Source organism: Armigeres subalbatus, chromosome 2 (genome assembly GCF_024139115.2).
Source record: "Armigeres subalbatus isolate Guangzhou_Male chromosome 2, GZ_Asu_2, whole genome shotgun sequence".
Taxonomy (NCBI): domain Eukaryota; kingdom Metazoa; phylum Arthropoda; class Insecta; order Diptera; family Culicidae; genus Armigeres; species Armigeres subalbatus.
The window spans coordinates 218,046,397-218,070,204 of NC_085140.1; the positions used below are offsets into that span (position 1 = coordinate 218,046,397).

General features: G+C 39.9%; 1 protein-coding gene across 3 annotated transcripts in view; it reads left to right on the forward strand.

The window, feature by feature from the left end:
- LOC134211673 (uncharacterized) overlaps positions 1-23,808 on the forward strand; it is a 207,576-nt gene that overhangs the window by 120,830 nt on the left and 62,938 nt on the right. For all 3 annotated transcript variants that reach the window (XM_062688790.1, XM_062688789.1, XM_062688791.1), the window contains one exon: positions 2,479-2,878. In XM_062688790.1, coding sequence (XP_062544774.1) covers positions 2,479-2,878 — 400 coding nt within the window. The remainder of the gene's footprint in view (positions 1-2,478; positions 2,879-23,808) is intronic.

The following is a 23,808-nucleotide window of genomic DNA, read 5'->3' on the forward strand; positions in this document are numbered from 1 at the left end:
ATTCGAGTTACCAAAAAATTCGCTCGTTAAGTTTTTCAAAAAAAATGGTTTTTGCTTCCGTTTAAAAAAGTTTGGCCTCTACAGAAGTAATAGAGCATAAAAATACAAACAACTTCGTAGTATATTCCAACTTCTATCTCTTAACGGTAGCGAGTTATGCTGAAATTAAAAAAAAAATGTATTAAAAACTAGTTTTTTTAAAGTAATTTTTTTATGTTAATGTTTTTCAATATGGACATGTTCTACAAAGTAAACTAGTAGGTACATCAAATCACACTGTGAAATGTTGTAAAATCCCCATTTTTTTCTGAAAATGATGGTTATCGATAAATAAGTAGCCATGTATTTGCAAAAGACTGACATTTACAAAGTTTTTGATTAGGCACTATCCCCAGAAGTTTTCGTGCATCATGTATCTAACCAACCAATTTCCACAAATACATTATTTAAAACCAAACCACAATTTATTCAGGCCCCAGAAGGTCAAACACAGCACAGGTAATAACTTCTCATAGGAAGCCAATTATTTCTACGGAATAGTTTCTAACCTGTGCCCATTCCCCACTAAGAAAACGCATGTAGGCACACTCTGATTTGAGATCCCTATAAAATTTGAATATGAATGCCAGCAGCTTTCGTCTCCTTGCCAAAACACCTCTCGGCATGGCATGGAACGTGGACCACAATCCAACTACTGTGCAAATTAATATTTTGCATAATGAAACAACTTTTATAATTAACTCCGGAGCCAGAAGTCAGTCACCAATCGTCCTACGGGATCGCACGGCAGGAAGTAAATAAACTTACCCATAAATTCCGATGGAAAACTTGGAGAAATAGTTTTCTGAGGGTCAGCAATCGCTCCGTTTTTGGTTTCCGGGTCAACACTTGAACTACCAGCAAAGTGATTAAATTATTTGCATACCAAATGGGCACAAGTTGTGCCGCACAACTTTCCTGCCAAGAAGGTCCGCTTCCAGATGGGTAGAACGGGGAGAGTTTCCGGATATTTTTCGGGAAGGAACGTAGAAGTGTTGCCTCTATCTGTCGAATGTGGCATCGTACCCTTGTCCAATTATTTTAATGTCAAAGTCCTTAGATATGTTAAAATCAGATTACTTCAACGCATTCTATCAATATATGCCTAGATTGTTTTGTAAAATTATAATTATTAAAACCTGTATTAATTTCAAATTGTTGTGAATCAAAGTGTTTCAATTTTGCAAATTTCTAGATTTCTTATGTTGAAGCCTTACTTTGTTTCCCTCACAATATTTGAAGAAATTTGATGCTGGTGAAAAAATGTATTACTACAGAAGAGCATTATTCGCAAACAATCACCGGGCTCGAGCTGTCATAAAAAAGGGGACATGATGAATCGCAACTCGATATGTCCCACCCGCACACACGTTCGGGTTCCACCCTCCGCCAGGGCTAGGGCGACATGCCAAACGCTGCGCGGCTGCAAAAGAGTCCAATTAGGAACGTTTTGCGAGTGCACGCAGTCGGGTGAAATTGAAAATTAATGTGTCTATCTGATTTTGACGGGCTTTGGACAGGATTGGGTATTATATGACGGGCAGCGTAGACGAGGGTTCTTGAAAGGTTTTATTTATTCCCCTCGATGTGTTCGTTTTTCTTCAAAGATTTCCATTCCACCGTGAACGAAGGGATCCGTATACATAGATGACGAAAAAAGGGATGACGCATTGATAGAACTGGATGGATAATCACTGTTTTAATATGAGTTTTTCATGAACAGTTTCAGCTAATTAAAGTTGTATTTGAACACTCATGCGGAAGACAAATAGAATCAAAAACTGAAATGATTAAGTAATGGTCACTCAAAAATGGAACACTGTACTACTGACAAAAATAATCGCGGAAATAATTAACCAAATCAATGGGCAACTGCTTGCTTGTCCAATTTATCGCCAGTCTCTTGCAATAGTTACGTCTTTAGATCATTGCGTTATCGGGTTACTCATTTCAAAATTTGTTTTCAAAATTCTTCCAATTATTTACATCCAAGCACCTCGTGGACAGTGCAAACATTGTGTGCCGGTTCCTTATTTGAACAAATTATCATATTGGATACATGCGTACATCTGTTGTTCCATTAATTAGCATACGATCCGTGTGTACACATCTGGTGAGCTCAACAGAACATGATTAAGTGTTACATTGTCACTATTTACATCTTGGCTCTCTGTTTACACGATGTCCGACAAGAGTCAATGTATTTAGATTCTTCGTACACTCCTTGTTTGAATTGGGTAGATCAACATAAGCGCCAAATCCGCTACACAAGCCCCAATTCAAATGGCACGACTGTCATGCTTACGGGCGACCAGTATGTTAATGCTTGCGCGTATTAGCAGCACCTATTTTAGTTGCGTGAACAAATATATCTACATAATACTCAAATATACACAACTGTACTAATCGCACATGTATCCATTTTGGTTACCATTTCAGATCTGTATCAGCTGATAACCAGTACGAGGTTGACCGGGAAGGTTCGAATGAAATCATACCACCTCCGCGGTACGTTGAGTTTCTGAAAGCAGAACGCGATGAAATCGTCGGCGAGACTATCCTTCCACCCCGGTACATCGAAGTACGTAAGGGGCGCATAATTCTCGAAACGCAGAAAGTGATCGCAGACACGGACAACAAGACTGATGGCGGCCGGGATTTGTTTCCATCGTTCGCGAAAAGCAAATTGGCAATCGGTTCTCCTACGATACCGGATCCACCCGATGGCTACGAACGGCCCATGATTCGGAGCCAACCTCAGTCGCCCGTACACGAGCGTGGGAAGTCGGACAGCATCGGAACCAACTGTTCTTCCCGGTCCGAGCCTTGTAAAAATGCGGTGAGTTCGATTAATTAAATCATTCTGCAGATGGCTGTCTTAGAATATTCTGGGCTAAATATTAGCTTCATATTTTAGAACATATACCTCCAGCTCTTTAATGCTTTTTAATTTTGGTGCTTCGATTAATTACTAAAAAAAATGCATCGAATTATCTCTATATGGATCGTACATGTCGTAGTTGATTTGAGTTTATTTCTTTGTTTGCACGACGTTAGCTCACTTAAATGTCAAGGCGAACTGGGGTTTGTCAAGTAGAATGCTCACCCTCAGCATAATTCTAGTCAACTCAAGAACAGTGAAGTGCAATTAGTTGTACAAAACGAAAATAAACGTGAACTATGAATTTCTTCTAATTCGCCTTAAACCATCTCAACCCAAAACAGCGAATGGCAAATTTTAATATAGTTCTGCATAAGAACCTTTTGGCATATACAATTTCGGAATATTTGAATACAACTATTTGAAATCCTACAATTTCGTATTACTTTAATAACAGTATCAGTATAGAAAGCCTACATTTTTTGTGTTGAAACCTAACTTTATATGCGAAAATTTCATACAATAATTGTGAGATTTGTTTTTTGGGTGTGGTAATTGATAATTATTTACTGAGCTACTTACCTGAGTATCAGGTTTGTTACACCTAAGCCTGGCGTATTGTAGAAGTACATAATCGTCGAACCTCAGCGATGTTCCTCCAGTTCCCCAAACGTTTAGATTCCACAGGCCCGATTACACAGCATGCAGCTAGGCAATCTGTGCCCTTCCTTGAATAATGTTTTCGCACTTCTTTCATTCAACATTTACACTAAGCGATCAACCAAGATAATGGATTATTTTTCATTAGCGCTTGGTGCGATTTGGTAGAACCCCGACCAAGTCTAACTTTGATAAAACTTAGAACTAATAATCAAAAATTTAAGTAAAATTTGGTTTGAAGTTAAAAACTGGTCAACGAAGGTAACAGGACGAGTCATAAGTGAACAATATTAGTGCAGGACCTGTTGGAGCCCAGGAGTCACCAATCTAACCCTTAATTCCGTCTTGTCGAAAAATAAACTTAGTATGGAGAGATTTCCGAAAACTTATGCTAGATTGACCGGTGCTGCAAGAAATGACCAGGAGATAGATGGACGTTGCACTATGGTCCAGGATACAGATTTACGCGGAAAAATGCATTTTCGGCCAAAACTATATTTTTTAGAAAAAAATGTTATTCTACATTTTTTTTAGAAACAGTAAGGCCATCATTATGGTGCTTTAAAAAAAATAGGGTGGCCCATCATGTAAAAAAAAATTTAAAATATTTTTTTTATTTCTCGGAGTTCCGAACAGTTCCGTAGCGCAGCTTATTCCAATAAATTTAGCTAAAAAAGCTTTTTCTGTAGCTCTTAAGTTGGCTGATTTAGAGCAAATTTACCTAATTGGATTAGGGTGTACCTCAAAAAAACAGTATTTTTTATCTACTTTTTTTGTTTTTGATTTCTTGAAAAAGTCGTCTTCAGTTGACTTTTAGAGCTCAAAAAAATGCAACTTTTGATGGAAATATGCTCAATATCTTATTCCGATCAAAAGTTATAATCGTTTTTCTGTCAAAATTACATTTTTTTAACGTTGATACCTCCGGTTAGGGCAGACCAAAAAAATATGTTCACTCAGTATTGGAGATATGTTATTTTTTTATCTCAAGTTTTACCAATTTTACTAAAATCATGTGGTAAATTGATATAACTCGACAATGGAAGAAGATACTAGCGGGCTTGGTAGTCATATGGCTACTGCTTCTGCCTCATACGCAGGAGGTCGTGGGATCAATCCCAGGTCCGTTCCATTCTCCTACTTTGTATCTTTCTCTTTATTTCTCATGTTCTAGCAATCGCTAGAACTGGAAATGGACTTACATACCGTTTCCATTACTATTCCTATACCTTCAACTTGAGTATTCTAACAGTAATCTGCTAGAATTGGAAATGAACTTTAGAGCTCGTTTCCTACAGTTGCCTTCTCCTATCTATCACATTGGCAGCTCGTTAACCAAGACGGACCTCTGCCTCTCGGAACCTAACCCAAAAATTCCAACAAATTCCGCATGAACTCGTGGCAAGTGCAGAGGTATATTCGGCTTGCAGTGGGCGAGTGATTGCATCATCATTTCCTCCCCCTTCCCTACATTGACTTGCATTCTGACGTGGCAGGCGCCAGTATGACCTAACAAATGAGATCACCAGTACTTGTACATTGAAGATGTGTACTAGTCCCAAGCAAAACATCTGTTGGTTCCCTGTGCAAGAACAGCTGATCTAGTCATAATGGAGTAGCAACTACGAGCAGTCAATCAAGCTCAAGCTCAAGCTCAATAACTCGACAATGGAAGAAGATACAGACGATTTTCTTATAGCAAAAGACGCATTTTACGTCTTACGTCTGACGTCTCTTACGTCTGACGCAATGACATTCGTGAAAAATAGAAAATAAAAATCTACAGCTTTAACACTTTTCATAAGTTGTATCATCATTACCGTATTGCAAGATTGACGAAAAAAATGCATTTTCGGCATAATTTGTTCTAAAAAGTTGTTCTGGATGCTTGGGCCTTTATTATAAAGTTATCGAAGATTAGGGTGGGCCATTTTATAAAAATTTGAATTTTTTATTTTTTATTTTGCGGAATAATGACAAAATATGTTCTACAAAATTGTAGCGCAGCTTTTTCCAATCAACTTTGCTATATAAACTTTTTATGTAGCTCTTAAGCTCACTGGTTTAGAGCAATTTTACTTACCCGTATTAGGGTGTCAAGAAACAATATTTATGATCTGCTCATTTCATTTTTTATTTTTCACGATTGTCACCTTCTGAAGAAATTTGGGGCATTTCAAAACGCGTGTTTTGCTATAATAACATCGTCTGTATCTTCTTTTACTGTCGAGTTATATCAATTTTCTTGAAAAAAACACGATTTTAGTATAATTGGTAAAACTTGAGATAAAAAATAACATATCTCCAATTTTTTGACGTAATAAAGAATATGAATTGCTCTTTCAAATGCCGTAAAAACATATTTTTTTTTGGTCTGCCCCAACCGCAAATATCAACTTTTGAAAAAAAAGTTATTTTGACAGAAAAACGATTATACCTTTTGATGGGAAAAAGATATTGAGCATATTTACCTATCAATTTTTTTGATGGGAAAAAGATATTGAGCATATTTACCTATGCATTTTTTTATTCTCTAAAAGTCACTCGAAGACGACTTTTTCGAGAAATCTAAAACCAACAAAAGTAGATCAGAAATACTGTTTTTTTAGGTACACCCTAATCCAATCAGGTAAAATTGCTCTAAATCAGCCAACTTAAGAGCTACAGAAAAAGCTTTTTTAGCAAAATTTATTGGAATAAGCTGCGCTACAACTTTGTAAAACATAACATGTCAGAATTCCGAGAAATAAAAAAAATATTTTAATTTTTTTTTATATGATGGGCCACCCTATTTTTTTATTTCTAACAATTTTGCAGAACAACATTTTTTTTTCTAAAAATATAGTTTTGGCGTAAAATGCATCTTTCCGCGTAAAGCTGTATCCTGGACCATAGTGCGTTGTTGGTACTGGGGAAGTGTGAGGCCCTCCCAGAACTTTTGAGCGATCACCATCCTTAATGCCGCCTACAAAGTGATATACCAGCAAGAATGTTATCGATCATTTAGTAATCTGCGTTCGATTATTTAATAGTATGTCAATAACTCATTCCAGAAGCTGAATTCCGAAATGTGTTGTATGGTGGACTTGTAATGCGAAGGTTTTTCTACAACTCTGCCTAATGGTTCGATATCTGAATTCTACTAGTAACGAAGTTAAGGAGCTAGCTGCAGTGACTTATACTAAATGATCACAAAATTTCGATCATTAAGTATAAGTTACTACTATTAGCGCTGTTACTCCGATATAAGTGAAATTCAAAGAACGAACTGTTAGACAGAGTTGTAGAAAAACCTTCGCACAAGAAGTTCACCATACAACACATTTTAAAATTAAGCCTCTGGAATGTGTTATTGATCAACTACTAAATGATAAAATGCAGATTACTAAATGATCGATAACATCCTTGTATACCAGATCATCTTCCGTCGTCTGTCACCATTAGTGAATGAGTTCGTGGGAAGTTATCAAGTCGGCTTCGTTGACGACCGCTCGACAACGGACCAGATCTTTACTGTACGGCAAATCCTTCAAAAATGCCGTGAATACCAGATTCCATATGTTCATTGATTTCAAGGCGACATACGACAGTATAGACCGCGTAGAGATATGGAAAATTATGGACGAGAACAGCTTCCCTGGGAAACTCACCAGACTGATCAAAGCAACGGTGGATGGTGTGCAAAACTGTGTGAAGACTTCGGGCGAACACTCCAGTTCGTTCCGGGGACTAAGACGAGGTGATGGACTTATATGCCTGTTGTTCAACATTGCGTTAGAAGTTGTCATGCGGAAAGCCGGGTGTAACAGCCGGGATACGATTTTCAACAGATTCAGTCAATTTATTTGTTTCGCGGATGACATGGACATTGGCGGTAGAACATTTGCAAAGGTGGCAGAACTGTACACTCGCCTGAACGTGAAGCAACAATAGTTGGACTGGTGCTGAATGCATCGAAGACAAAGTACATGCTTGTGGGCGGAACCGAGCGCGACAGGGCCTGGGAAGCAGTGTTACGATAGACGGGGATACCTTCGACGTGGTCGAGGAATTCGTCTATCTTGGGTCCTTGCTAACGGCTAATAACAATGTTAGTCGTGAAATACGAAGGCGCATCATCTGTGGAAGTCGGGCCTACTACGGGCTCCAGAAGAAACTGCGGTCAAAAAAGATTCACCACCGCACCAAATGTGATTTGTACAAGTCGCTGGTAAGACTGGTAGTCCTATACGGACATGAAACATGGACAATGCTCGAGGAGGACTTGCAAGCACTCGGAGTATTCGAGAGACGGGTGCTTAGGACCGTCTTTAGCGGTGTGTTGCGGCGAAGAATAAACCACGAGCTCGCCCAGCTCTACGGCGAACCCAGTATCCAGAAAGTAGCTAAAGCCGGAAGGGTACGATGGGTAGGGCATGTCGCAAGAATGCCAGACAGCAACCCAGCAAAGGTGGTGTTCGCTTCCGAACCGGCAGGTACAAGACGGCGTGGAGCACAGCGATCGAGGTGGGCAGACCAGGTGCAAAACGGCTTGGCGAGCATGAGGAGCATACGAGGATGGAGAGATGCGGCCTCGAACCGTGTATTGTGGCGTCAAATTGTTGATTCAGTGTTATCTGTTTGGATGTAAACTAAATAAATGTATGAGGCCCTCACAGCTGATCTCATTGGGAACCATGGTTAAGGTTGAAAAATGGGATAGGGGCCGGGGCCGGGTTGCCTGGTCACTGGGAAATGGGGAACTAAAGCCTTAGGAAAATTCAAGGAAAGCCCGAGCGTCTCGAGTTTTATACCGAGCTTACCCCCGGGATGCACGTGAAGCCGTTCGGATTAGATGTTCCTACACAAGCCCCCATATTTAAGGAAACAGATGACGGCAGTGATGCTGACTGTCCTTGATGCTGGCAACTATCCTATTGGTATCCCTCAGAATTTGTTACATTGGCATACATAGTGTTCCACAGTGATGTGGACCCCGAAAATGTTGCAGATAGTTGTATGAGAACCGCGTGTGACCTGTTCCGAGCCGAGAGACGTTTTACTGGTCCTTTAAGTTACTCAGGTCCGTTCAGGCCGACGTGGTCCCCGCAGCTGTCCAATGGTGGAAGCACTTCATGACATTTCCCAGTTGTCTCGCACTGTCTTTCTAATCCAGGTTTTTACGTCTTCCACAGAGACGGTTGACGCAAATCGCCGACCTTGATACCGATTCCAGCAAGGTGGTCGGCCGTGGTGTTGCCTGGCACTCAGAAGTGTCCCGGGATCCAGGCAAAGGTCGTATTCGGGAGCATATTTGCTAGGATGGTCCCGATGACGGCTGCACGGCCTAAAACGGACCCATCCGTATATCTGTGTTCGTGATTGTTGAATTTTCTGTTTAAAAGCTCGGTCACCGACCTTTTGAGAGCCAAGGAGTTATCACCCCTTCGGAAATTGTGTGCTATAGAGCTGTTAATGTTGGCTTTTGAAGAGTGCCAGGTCCTCGCTCTATACCAGTAGACCGACGCCGGTCATCGCGTGCAGTATCCGGTCTCCTTTGATATTCTCCGTAAGTTTTGGCGGTGAAATAGGCGGCTTCAAGGCAGATGGCTGCTCGCACACGATGACTAAATGACAAGATGCCTGCCTCGACACAATAAAAACTCAGCTGGTGTAGAACAAAAAAAAGACTCAGCTGTTGTAGAGCGTGCCCGATTCTTAACCTGAGCATCCTGTTATTGATTCGGTGCGGTTTGAATAGCATCCGAATCAGATTAACTCTTGTCTTACAATTAACTTTGGCTTCACGGAAGTGCGGTAGAAATAAGAGGTCAATGGACACTCCAAGAGCTTTTACAATTTTCTTGTTGGGGATGGGACGCTCTCCCAACACATTATTTTTTTACCGGGATCTCAGCAAGTTATTGAACTTTCACCGAGAATCGTACAACCGAGCCCCAGCAAACGCGTTTTTACCGAGATTTCTGTCAAAGTTGCTGAAAATCAGCAAATAATTTGCCGAAAAGCAGCTAACAAACGTTATTTTTGCCGCGATATCAGTTTTTATTTTGCTGGGAAAACGGTTGTGCGTATTTTGCCGACGAGCTCGGTGGTCTAGTGGCTACCGCTTCTGCCTTATAAGCTTACTACTGTTATAACCTCCCACACAATTCCAAAACCTCCCGTGGCACCTATGAGAGGTCGTAGAGTTCTCTGCATCTTTCCTAAGTAGGTGTCCAACTAACCATCCTTCCCCTTCCTCAGCATTCGTAAGGACAGATCTCGACTATCTCCAATCCCCACTCGTTCAATTGTTGTAGGACGAAGGGAGTCCAAGCTCTGTTGAAGGCCTTGGAGATACCCAAGCGAGTCAGCGTCAGAGAGTTTGCCATCATTGTAAGCGTTTAGCAAAACCTCACCCAAGTTTGTAAAATATATGCCAGTACCGTACCCTGGGCGGCACGCGTTCTACCAGAATCCGAGTCTACCTTCTACTTCTGATTTCTTGCGCAGCCGCCGTTTCACCATCCTCTCGACGACTTTTGAAACACAAGAGGTCAGCGAGATGGGCTGGTTCTTAGGAATGGGGAAGATCCGCTCTTCCGCTCTTCCAGGAAGGTTTGGTCAGCCCACATTTGGTTGGGACCGGAAGACAACACATTACTATCGGAGAGGGTGAACGACAAATCGGCACCAGAAAACGGTAGATTGAAGCCAGAATTTTGTGCATCTGGGAAATTTCAAGGTTGTTCGGGACGATATGCTACCAGTGATTGTCCGCAGAAAATCGGTCGAGTGACCGTTCACCGATGCTAGCCCGGCAAAGTACTTCCCAATTGTTTAGGCTATCTCAGTGGGATCGGTAATTGTACTACCAGGTATATCAAGGTGGATAGGAGAAGATTTTTGCTTGCCACTAAGAGCGTTGACTTTTCCCCGGAGTTCGGCAGCGGATTGAGCCGGATTGAAATATTACTGACCTGCATTCATATTACTTTTCCTTGTAGACCTGAGAAGGGCATTCAGTTTATCAGGATGACCAGTGGGAAGTCTCCGTGGCGCTCGGAGGCTTTTCTTCTCGCTTTAACCGACGCGTTTCATTCGACCACCAGCCTAGTGGCTCATTGTCATAAGCGTTCCACAAGCGTAAACAAATTATTTTACAGCTTCGAACATATTCTCGCTCACCACTTCCTCAGCACATTCCTAGTTCTACTACCCGCAACCAAAGTGTCGTTAGGCTAAGCATCACCGAGATATCTTACTTCTGAATTCTTACATCTATTTATCAACACTTCACTTTTTTATTTACACCTTTTACTTCTCATTATCACTTATCTCTGATAAGTGAGTAAAGAGCTGTAACAAGTGAGAAGTAAGAAGTTGAATTTGAGATGTGAGAAGTGAGACGTCTCATTTGATCTCATAAAGCAATGCGAATAAGTTCGTCTTCAAGATCAAAATATCATTGGAACCTGTTATAAAACTGTTACGGTTTATGCCACATGTTTTCGTCTTTATATTCAATTCCCAAGTTTTTAAACATCGGTTAGAATGAAATGTCGAAGCATATCATATTCATTATATACAAATTTGTCTTATAAGTGGCCTCCGAAAACTTAATAAAAAAATCAGTTTGGTCTGAAGATAATTTCAGTTACGGCTCTGTTTCGCAATTTGTTCATACACAATTCCACAGAAACAAAACGAAAAAAATCACACGTGATTATAATCATCACCTACATTCTCACGAGCATACCATCTGACATTGCGCTCGGATCATCTTCTTCAAAACTTGAAAATGTACAACCGGAATGCTCTTTTCTTTTCAAGCGAAACAAAACTCACCGTTTTCTAATTTTACCGTGCATTAAAAAGCGAAGAAATGACGAAAAAGACTACCCAATAAAAATAGCAGGATGTTCCTCCAGCCGGAACATCTTTCAGACTTGAGCGCCCACTGGCAAAGGCTCACCGTCGTCGGCGTCGTCGATGTTGCCGTTTGCAGAGAATTTTCTGTGTTTTAGAACACGTTTGTTCTGCTCCGGTGGCCACCAAGAGATCTTTTACCCATTTCACCGTGTTGAGTTTGTCTCCCCTTTTCCAGCTGAACCGTGAGAAACTGGAATAAAGGTTACGAAGGGTTATTGTTTTATATTTTGTTTATTAACTTCGCGCCCGAGGGCATTAATTGTGCCCTCCGTTAGAATTCAATTCGGATTTGACGGGGGAAGTGGTTTTCGTTTCATATTGAATTTGTTTTAACTATCAGGTGGAATCAATTTGTTTTGTCTTTTTATGACTAATATATGTGCACATTAGACTGGCCAAGGATGCGAAAAGTATTGGACAGGAAATGTCATTTCGATGTCTGTGACTGGGACTGGGACTGCAAATTGCATATCACATTTTTCACAAGTTATTTACAATTATGTTTTATGTAAGTATGTAACCCTTAAATAACTCTATAGTTTTTTCTAATATGTCATTCCTCTAAATCTGATAATGGCGGTGTGAGAGCCGAATTAGTGTCAAATGACATCAATGTCATGACATTCCGTAACATTTTTTTTATTTTCGCTATCATGGCTCATACTTTGTATTTAGAACAATGATCTATTTGAAGTTCTGGGATCATTTAAGCATAACATATTAATAAAAAAATCCAAATTGTAAATTACTTCTGACAAAAGTTGGGGAACGGTTCGGCACTTTATCTCATAGCTACCATTTCCATCCAATAAAACCCGACTTAATCCACCTACAGTGAACGCAACCCTTCTTACACTTTTGAATGGTTGTGTGTGCCTAGTGCATATTACAATTTCTATGCATATGATCTTCAATTCAATATGAAATTACTGATATTATCATGCTTTTATCGATTTCAAAATAAAAAAGGGATATTTCTGGAAATTGACCAATTTTTAAAAAATACAGAAGACTGCAGATTTGATTTGCCGCCTTAAATGGCAATATTACAGCTTCTGTTTAAGCCCAAAAGAGTTCAAATCGGGTCATAGACGGCTGAGATATTGGTGTGACAATTCTTCATTAGTAGTCTGAAAATATGTCTCATATTCATATTTCACAGATATCTCTGAAACCGAATTTCCGATTGCAGAAAAAAAATGAATGGGTCCAATGACAAAAACATAGCTTTCGTTTAAAGATAAAATCGCACAAATCGGTCCAAGGACAACTGAGATCTCTGAGATTCTCACATATCTCTGGAACCAAATGTCCGATTGCAAAAAAAAATTAAACTTGTACAATGACAAAGTCATAGCTTTCGTTTAGTGTTAAAATCGTGCAAATCGGTCCACGGACGGCTGAGATCTTGATGTGACATTTTTGTAACGCACACACATACGCACACACGCACACACGCACACACACACATACATACATGTGCTCAGTTCGTCGAGCTGAGTTGATTGGTATACACGACTTGGGTCTCCGAGCCTCGGATAAAAAGTCGGTTTTTCAAGCGATCTTTATACCCTTCTTAGGATGTAAGAAGGGTAAAAATCAACGAAAATGAATTTTAGGTGTTTTTTCAGTTTTGTATTTTTTTCAGCAGTGAGCATGCATCTTAGCAAAAAGAAGCGACGTGATTGGTGCTGTATTTATCTGTTTTGCGATGAGATGAATATATATTCTGTGAGATGGAAAATGGAACAGTTCCCTAATTAGCAAACGGCGATAACCAGTCGCCGCGATTCTATCGTTGGGTCGCTGCAGTCAATGTTCCATTCATGCTTCCATACCAACGGCGACAGAATCACAATCGCCAAGCAATAGAATCGCGTCTCGTGTGTTTGGGGGAACCTTAAAAGAGGCTGCATTATTTTGTGATAAATCTATCATTTTAGAAATTGTAACCAAATCACATATAGCGTAATAATCACATTTTGATCTATAATATGTTTGTTTTGTGAAAATGTTGATGTTTTTGGCTATACTTCTGTTATGTGGTTTGTAATATAAATTTATCTATTCACGATATTTAAATCACTTTATCGGGGTTCTGCCGAATCGCACCAAGCCAATAAAAATTACCCATTTTTTTGTCCATGCTTTCGTTTAGCAGATTTAATTGATCGCAAATCCTATCGGACATCCCTAAACCCATAACTGATGTTATCCTAAAACAAATGTGCGTATGAATTGATATGAAATGATTTCCGTTTTCGTTGTACGAAAAAGTATTCCAAGTCAGTCAAAAAGCCGCTTGGTGCAGTGTGGCAGAACCCCTTAAACCATGTAACTCGTACAGTTAATTCGCTTTCTATTGGTGACCGAAACGACCGGCTGATCATATTTCCCATTGACCGTCATTCCTGTGGGCTTTACTATTCGAAAGCTGATCTTTTACAATGCATGCAACCTCCCACACCTTAACATGATTGAAAATGCACGTGGGAACGGAAGGGTTTTGTTCCGAATCTACTCGCTCATGTATGTACCGCAATGAATTTTCTCTTTGGATGATGTTCGTCACTGTGGTCGCAAAAAAATCACAAGCAACTTTTCTCCCCTCAAGTTTGGTTCCCCATTTGTGGGGGAATGGGCTCTGTAAATTACCATAACTACTGTACCGGTATGATTCTGCGTACCAACCAACATACTTTGGAAACATAACACAGACAGGAAGTCTCGCGTGAATGTGCTTCTGATGGAGAGTAATGGAAGCGTTGAGTGAGCACTGTAAGAGCTTGATAACGAATGGCTGCGGGAGGAAGAAAAATTCATGATAGCATCAATTTTCTGCACCCCCCTGGTTTACAGCCCACTTTGGCCATTAACCAACTGCTTTTATGTGTAAATTTGTTAAACAGTTATTGTCTTTGTTCTTTGTGTAAATCACTTAGTTCTGTCTCCGGAATGAGTGTATTACGAGCAACAATCTGAAACGCTATTCGTTCCAAAATTGAAATACAGAAAACAAAAAGAAAACCTGGGTGCATTTTTTTCGAGATCTGCAAAAAAACGCGTTGATATCATTATGTATATATACCTATACAATTTTGTTCCTTTCATTATACCATAACAAATGCAATGATCTTGTTTAACATCGCTTAATGCCAACGTAATTTTTTTGAAACTCCAAGGTGCACATTCAGAGCTTTGCGAGAAAATTTCACTGAAGAACTATTATCGCCGACGATGTTCCACAAAACTGCTTCTGAAGCCACTGATTCAAACATTGTTTTGCCGGAAGCATGACCAACGAACGTCACTGCACTGATACTGGTATTGACCCCATCGCCGTTGCGGTTGCAGAAGGCACCGCGCCCGATTCTGTTGGTTTACTTTATGGAATTTTCAACTGCTGTCGATGCACTACAGCGATGATCTTATCCTCAATCACTCTGAAGACTAGAAGCATAAATTTGATGCTTGAGGCTTATCGAAACCGATTGCTAAATTGTTAGCCATTCATCGATAGTAAATCATTCAAAATCAAAATATGTATGTATTGGTATAGAAGCGATGACTCTTTCTTGATCGTATAGTTAAAAAAAATGCGAAATTCATTGAGAAACAAGTTAGATGTTAGCGTTCGAAGTATGTTACATTTTTGCGAAGTTTTCGATTTTTTAATCGCACAGTATATCCACAGAAAACACAAACGTAGTCCTACGTCAAGAACTGTCGAAAGAAATAGAAGTAATTTGCCCCTTTATATTATCTACATCGAATGTTATTACATCATATAAAGCCTGTCCACGTTAAATTTCGGACAGTTAGATAATGTTCAATTGATTTGTCGCTGTTTCATCAATTTGAACAAGAACCAAGACATGCTGAAAGCAGCAGTAAAGCGAAGAGATTGGGCTGTCATGTAAATAAAACGTCTCAGTGGTTGGTAAAAATGTTTAAAAATCGCGTTTGGAGATGGGTGTCCGAAATTAAAAGTGGACAGGCTTTCCACACAAACACTATAAAAGCGTACTGGACTTCTGGGTAATCTGTGTCGACAATGTAGATGATGTTGAAAACAATGAAGCATCACACAAAGAGAAAATAATACACTCATGAACATGAATAACAACTGTGAGCTTGAAATATTGTGACACCCGGCAAAGTTCACCTTAAGTACAAAGCATAAAGCGAAGAGATATGTCCGCCGACTTATTATGTACGCCCAAACCAACCAACAATTCCAACAGTCGAGCCTCTCGGGACTTATGGTCAAGCTTCGGTTCTCATGATGAAACATTTATTACCTACCGAGGAAAGCAACCAAAATTTTATTACTCATCATAATAGATATTTATGCTTCAAGTTTTGAAAAAAAAAAGATTACGGAATTCTGGTGCTTCAAGTACGCTGTTGTGATGTAGTGTGCTGTTAAGAAGAGGAACGTATATTAAGATTTAGCAAATGAGTGATAAAACAAATTAATGAATTAGGGAGATTCGCCAAATGCCGAGCGGCAAAAATTCTGGCCTGTTATTGAACGCTCGTGCATTCTTTATGGGTGGTCAACAACCCAAGATACGAAAATAGCTCAATAATCAAATGTTGATAAAATAGCAAAATGAGATATGGACATGATTGATATAAAAGATAAAAGATCAGACGACAATATCAATATGTTGCACTAAAATATCATGAGGAGATCAAGTTATGCTATTTGTGAGAAGCGATGAATATCATGTGCCATTGGTTTGTTCTTGTCCATAGCATATCTTGATATTTATATGATATTTCGGTGCAATTTTTTGATATTATTGCTTGTTCTTTTATTTCTTATATCCAAGTCCATATAATGTTTTGTTATTCTGTTCATGGCCTCTGCCCTGGAATAGGTGACGATTTTGGGAGTTGAACATTTTGCCAATAATTCGCGTGCTCAGGCATAAGGGCCTCCGAATCCGTACGATAGCGACTAATGGGAAATTAATGATATCTCTTTAGCCTTGAAAGGCTATTTGGTTTGGCTTTTTTCAAGAAAATAGAAAAGCTGTTTTGTTTAAAAACGATGTAATAGTTCACCAAAAATGCCCTACAAGGAAAAGAATACTTCTTTTACACTTGCAGGACTCACTTGTCAGTTGCATCGAATCTGATTGGTCAGCCAATCAGCACGTGTCATGCAGTCGGTTGTCGATGCTCTCGTGTAGGATTTCTTCGTTTTTGTACATATTGCTGCTGGCGTCTATTTCATAACAGGACTTTTCACTCGGATAAGCAAGCTAAGAAGACAAAAAGCTAAGTAGGAACTTTGTGTCCTTCTTTAAGGTAGTAGAGGACCATAAAATCCCGGTCGACTCGGGTTTATTAGGATCTGATCAAGGGCCTAAGGTTTATTATCTCCGGATAAGTATACCTGGGATCACAAATAATTACGTCTAGTGTAATCAATGCACAGTACCTAATACCTCTCCTATTCAAACCACGCGCTATCCTAGCCGTTTCCGTTACCGACCGAATTGCTCCGATGGTAGAACGGCCTTTACGGAACCCATACTGGCTGCTTGATAAGCCACCAGCACGCTCCGTAAAGTCCGTCAATCTTTTCAGGATCACCCTCTCTAACAACTTATCAGTTGTGTCGAGTAGGCAAGTTGGTCTGTAGGCCGAAGGCTCTCCGCTTCGATTCTAGCACGTCGCAACCTTCTTTTAGTTCTAAGACAGGTTCTGCGAAGATGATGATGATGATGATGGTCCCGCCACATACCCCTACAAAGGTTTGAGCTGGACGAGTTATCTTTAAGATAATTAAATAAGATCAATGTAATCGGTTTTGCAAACAAACGATCCGATTGTATATACAGATATAAAATCCAAAATAAAATTCCATACTGTACAGCAAAAATAAATTGGTAAAATGAACTAAAGAACTACACCTAGAATTTTTGTAATCAACAGTAGTGATACATGGAGCTCATCAAAAGCTAAACTTGTGAAACCTCTCGCACAGATTTCAAAAGCTCCGCCAAACATCGCGTTCTTTTCACAAACCAATATCGCAATCTAAAACTCACATGTATCTGAACATGGATCATTAGGTTCGACAACCAAACATCAAAACTTGTGTAACCGCTCCGTCGATAACAAAAGTTTCGGAACAACCGCGAGTACAAAATAATCTACCAGAAGGCTTACTACTAATTCAAGAGCATGATTCAACAGTTCGAAATATGCAAGTTTTAAATAAATTCAAAATCATTCATATCTGTAATCCGCGCGCGATGCTCAAACTTTTGTAGACTACACAAAGAAAGGTTCAAAAATAAACTACGTCAATAAATTAAAATCCATCATCATCATCGAGGCGAACGTTACAGCTTATTAATGCCTCAATAAATAATAAAAAATAAAAAATGGTCCATAAAAATCATCCGTTGTTAAAAACTTCGTCATGTTAACGGGTAAAAAATTGCCGGGTAGCTGTTCAAAAGGCAGCTTTGACGTGTGAAATACATTGTCTCTTAAACTGTGTTAGCGTGACTGCACGTTTGATGTGTGAAGGCATCGAATTGAAAACATTTATACCTTTAAAAAACAAAGAGTTTTGTGAAGCGCCATACAGAAAATAGGGTGTTCTCACATTATCCGCGTGTCTAGTATTATAACTATGAATATCACTTCCTCTTTCAATTCGATCACACAAATATCGAGGCAGTAAACCGTTTATTACTTTAAAAATGAACACCATAGTCAAGTACACTATTCTTTGCTTCACTGACAGCCATTGTAAGGCGTCCAACAGGAAAGTTGAGGAAGTGAATCTATCACATTTTAAAATCAAACGCATTATTTTATTTTGTAAGCGCTGCAATCTCGATATTTGTGTTTCGTTAGCCAAGAAAAGGATGGAAGGGCAAAAATCCAGATGAGGAGAGATGATTGATTTATACAAGAGTATTTTGCTACCAATAGTCAAATCGTGTTTTAATCGACAGAGCATTCCATACTTCTTGGCTATTTTCTTGATAACATTGTCAATATGTATGTCAAATTTTAGCTTGTCATCAATAATCACGCCAAGATATTTAATATCGCGGACGCGATCAATTGTCTCATCATCAATTTTAACAGAGACATCCTCATTTACTCAGGTTCGCGAAATTACCATGTATTTTGTTTTATTAATATTCAATTTCAATTGCTTGTATTTCAACCATCTACTTAGAGAGTGTAAATCCTCGTTCAAGCGTGAAACGGCATCTGCTAAATTTTTAGCTGCAATGAATATCACGGTGTCATCGGCAAAAAGATTTATATCACAAAATCGTAAGACTCGTCGCATGTCATTTATATACATAATGAATAAAATAGGCCCTAATACACTTCCCTGTGGCACTCCTAGCGTGTTCTCCACGGGACTAGAAACAGAATCATTAAAAGCAGTCCTTTGAGATCTGTCAGACAAATAGCTTTCAAACCAATTGTATGCAGATCCCGAAATTCCAAAGCGCTTGATTGTGCTCAACAATAAGGGCCGAGAAATTGTCTCAAAAGCGCGTTTTAGATCCAAGAACACAGCAACAATCGTATCTTTACGCTCTACATTTTCCTTCCATTTAGCTAATACCAAGTTCAATGCGGTTTCACAAGAATGACCTTCTCGATATCCCGATTGTTCCGGTATCAGCAAGTTATTTCTATTCAAATACTCAAGCAGCTGGCCTTTTACTACAAGTTCCAAAATTTTCTCTAATGTGTGCAACATATTGATAGGACGAAACTCTTCGGCTTTAATCGTCCCAGCAACTTTTGAATCGGAATCACAAGAGATTCCTTCCAAACTTGTGGCACGTGCCCAGTTCGTAAAGATTCATTTATAAGGTCCAGCAAGTTGTGTCCGATGACATCAAAGCAGTCTTGTATTACCTTGGCATTAACATTATCGACTCCAGCCGTTTTTCCAATTGAAAAGCAAATAGTTTCAAGTTCTTCTAATGTTATTGGGTGAAATCCATCAAATCTACAATTAAAATTAATCGGCTGTTTTATTTCGTCAGGCTCATCAACTAACTCAATTGACTGGTTAATCAGTGAGACACTGTTGACGAAATATTGATTGAATTTATCTGCAATAACTTGTTCTGACTGTTCTACTGTGCCATCGAAGGTTATGGATCGCGGTTTGCTACTATTAGGTTTTAACAAGGATTTCAAAATTTTCCATAACTCTTTGCTGTTGTTTTGATGCTGATCAATTTTCCTCTGAATATATTCGCATCTCGTTTTTTCAACATATGCGAATATTTATTACGCGCGACCTGATACCTTTTCCAATGAATAGCATTATTACTTCTACAAAATTTTCTGTACAATTTGTCCCTTTTACGTTTGAACCTACCAGCTGTTCGAGTTTTTCATAGATACATATTTATGTTCTATTAGATTATTGGTACAGGGTTTTAAAAAATCCGTAAAAACAACTGATTTTTGATTTAACGAACCGACGTTTGATTGAAAATCCACGTTTCTTGCGACAAGATCCGAGATAGCTTGTTTTGAATATTTTCTCCAACACTTTAATTTGATAAGATCACTATTATTATCACTATTATCATCTACGTTAATTACTAGAGTTTCATGATCGGTTATTTTCAAATCACAAATCGTTACCGTACTAACGGAATCGAAATTAGAATATACATGATCAATTAAAGTTCTACTGTGCTGAGAAATACGAGTGTAATCGAAGACCTTTTGTTTCAAATCAAAAAAGTCTGCTAACCGTTTCAAATGATTCGAATTATGGATGTCACACCAATTGATATTAAAATCGCCAGCGAGTATATTTAATTTACTAGGATCTATGAACATCTCCAACCAGTTCTCCAAAATTTCAACAAATCGCTGGTCATTTGAACTGGGAGAGTGATATAAAACTCCATAGTTACCCATCTTCATGCCACGTTCAACTGCAATGCCTAAGAACCAGTTACCATCACAAACTTCGTTCAATTGAAGCTTGAATTGAACCGATTCTTTGACATAAATAGCAACACCGCCAGTGTGTCTTGAATGTGATAAACAAGCAGCTACACTGTAACCCGGGATACTGTACTGTTCAGAAAGAATCACTGTCAACGATATGCGTTTCAGATAAAAAAGACTAAAATGGACGTTTATCTTCTACAAGCTGACGTAATGCAACGTAGTTTGTAGAGAGACCTGCAATGTTCAAATACAAAATATCGAATTTATTTACATTCATACTAGAACTTGGTTGCTATTTATTGAAATGCAAGCTGCTCTTTTGCGATCAACTAATCTTTTATACACTTTGCATTCAGTACTGAATGCTCCGTGTTTAACGTCCAAATTCGTTTTACGTTCTTGATTCATTTTATTACAATTAACACATTTCAATACAGATGACGTGCATTCAGATGTCTTGTGAGGTCCACTGCACTTAGAGCACGCGATAGCGTTTTGCAATCTGTGCTCATGTGCCCAAATTCTCCACATTGGAAACACCTAAGAATACTAATCTCAGGAACAACAAGGCACCGATCAAACCTTATATTTACTTTCTTCGCGGTCAACAAACAGCTATGACTGTCTTTATCGACTTCAATCACAACGTTGTACTTGTTGTATTTGAAACGAGGATTTTCAAACACCCGTATTACTTTTACATCATTGATAGCGATGTCTTCATTCTGATCTTTTAAAATCTGAATGAAGTCATCGGAGGAAAGTTCTCGCTCATGCCCATCACTTTTAACCTTGGCACCGATGAGGAACAACAGCATTGTAATTTTCACCCAACTCGCTTTGAATGCCTTCTTTCACAACATTAATACTATATCCTGTTGCACACTCAGCAATAATATAGCCGTTTTTCCCGTTTCTAAAGTTACTGATTTTGTGTGTTTTTGGATCTAATTTGGTGGTCAAAATTTCCAGTATCATCGCTACTCTGGTTGGACTCTTTCGGTTTTATCACTATAACCGGACGAGCCTTACGAACAACCTTCACATCATTAGCGATCGTACTTTTGTCTTAGCTTTATTACTACTATTACTTTTCATCCCAGTGCACTTCTTCTTAACAATATCCGCGAAACTAACCTTTTCATTAAAAACATCATCAGACGCGTCGTCTGCTTCCTGAACCTTTCGCTTTTTACCTCTGGGATTAAGTGCCGACTCCGAAGTCGAACGAGATGAACCTTGCATTACATTCATTGCAGCTACTTTACTGCGCGCATCAAATTGTAAAATGAACCTTTCATATTTTCCAACTCATTTCCAATTAAATCCTGAAACCAGAGACTGCATTGTCTAAGGCATTTTGTACCTTTTCCCCAATTGCTCCATCCTGTCTTTCAACGCGATGTTTATCTGAGCAACAATATTGTCTCGAATACCACCGATCGAATCAGAGAGTGAAGAAATCTTCTTCATCTCTTCTTCCAACTTTTGTGTATTCGAGAACAGAATATTCTGCTCGCCACAACACTGGCTTGATAAACATTGATCACACTTGAACACAACATTTACATTCTCCGTGACCAGCTTTGCCAATGGTTTGGTCATGGAAGTGCACTTGTAGTGGTACACTTTAGCGCAACCACAACCCGAACAACTCATAGGCAAATCGCTGGGCAGGACCCCCATACCGCACTCACTGCACTCAACCATCTCGCTACTACCTTCACACAGCTCAAACGGTACCAATGCAGACGACACAAAACACAAAGAAACAATAAAGGCGCAAAATGTTACCGGCCGCCAGCTGCTGCTGGGGCAGAAAATCCACAATTAAACGAAAATAACCAGCAGCGACAACCTGTCGGCTAGTTATTTCGATGCAGAAAACACTTGGGCACGCAAAGGAAATGTATTTCCCGCGGCACTTGATCAATTTCACACGTTAATTGATTTTTATTTATCACTGCACTGCAGAAACAAACTACACCGTTCACCGTTTCACCAAATATCAGCTATCGTGCTCGTCCACCAGTGCGCCGGTTTGCGGTTACCGATTGGCATAGTCCTCCTGGGCATTGTCACGCTACATGCTCGTGTTAGGACATCGGATAACTCATCACCACTAAGGCCTAGAGTCCGATTTTCCCACCGTAGTGATTCTTCCAGCAGTTCTGGTTCGAACTGCGAGGTACGCCATCCTAGATCAGCTTTACTGATAGCTGACAATAAAACGTATTTCCTCCATTCTGGCTCCACTGTCCATCCTGGACTACAGAAGTCCACATCTATGCATGACTCGCCATTTGATCCTCTGAACGTTGACGCTTGGCCGTCGTTCTGCAGGGCTACGTTCAGTACCGCTAGAGACTCTAGCAGGATATGACCTCTAGCGTTAGTGAACCAAGATGTCCAATCCACTGCCCACACGTTGAAGTCACCTGCTACAACTAATGGTTTAAGACCAGTTAGTCTCACTACAAGACTATCTAACTGACTGATGACACTATCTCCTGGATGGGGTATCTCCCGCAAGTCCAGATGGTCACTATTCCGGACTTATCCGCAACCCAACTGCTATATTTAGCATGAATGGACGGGTCGGACAGCAAGGCAACATCAGTCTTATTCTCGTATATCGATTGTTGCAGCAGCGCTTTCGCTGCCTCACAGTGGTTGAAATTTAGCTGAGCTACTTGCATGTCTGAGCCCGTCTGGAGGCCGGACAGCCCTGCCCATTGGTTTTTGTTGTCTGTGTCAAGATCACAGATCAAACACCTCGGTGCGGCCTGGCAGGTGTGAGCCTGATGACCTTCAACTCCACACTTCCGGCAAAGCTGACTCCGATCAGAACCTTTGCAGTCATATGACTTATGTCCGTAATCGAAGCACTTCAAGCAGGCCTGAAGTTGTTGGTTCGCGCTCACCGAACATACCGACACAACCCACCTAGCTCTTACCATCCGCCTTGACGATAATTGCTTTGCTTCTGTCCTTCGTGCCATGACCATTGAAAGGTGTGCCCTTTCCTCTACGGGCACTCCCCTTCTTGGCCAATGGCGCCTTCGCTTCCTCTGCCGATTTTCGCTCCGTCTTCGCCTTTTTGGTATTCACAAGTTCCCTCCAGGGCAGGTCTTCCTCCCGGCGAACTTCGGTAGTTCTCGTAGAAGGAGGAACTGGTTTCCGTCGTCCATTAGGGCCGGCAACCTGCTCAACCTTCTCCCGACGGATCTTAGTAGCCTTCTTCTCGTGCAATACCGGCTTTGCGCTAGCTCCCTTCAGGTCGGTTGCCATACTGACCTTACCAAGCTTTTGAGTTGCTCCAGTAACAGCCATGCGTC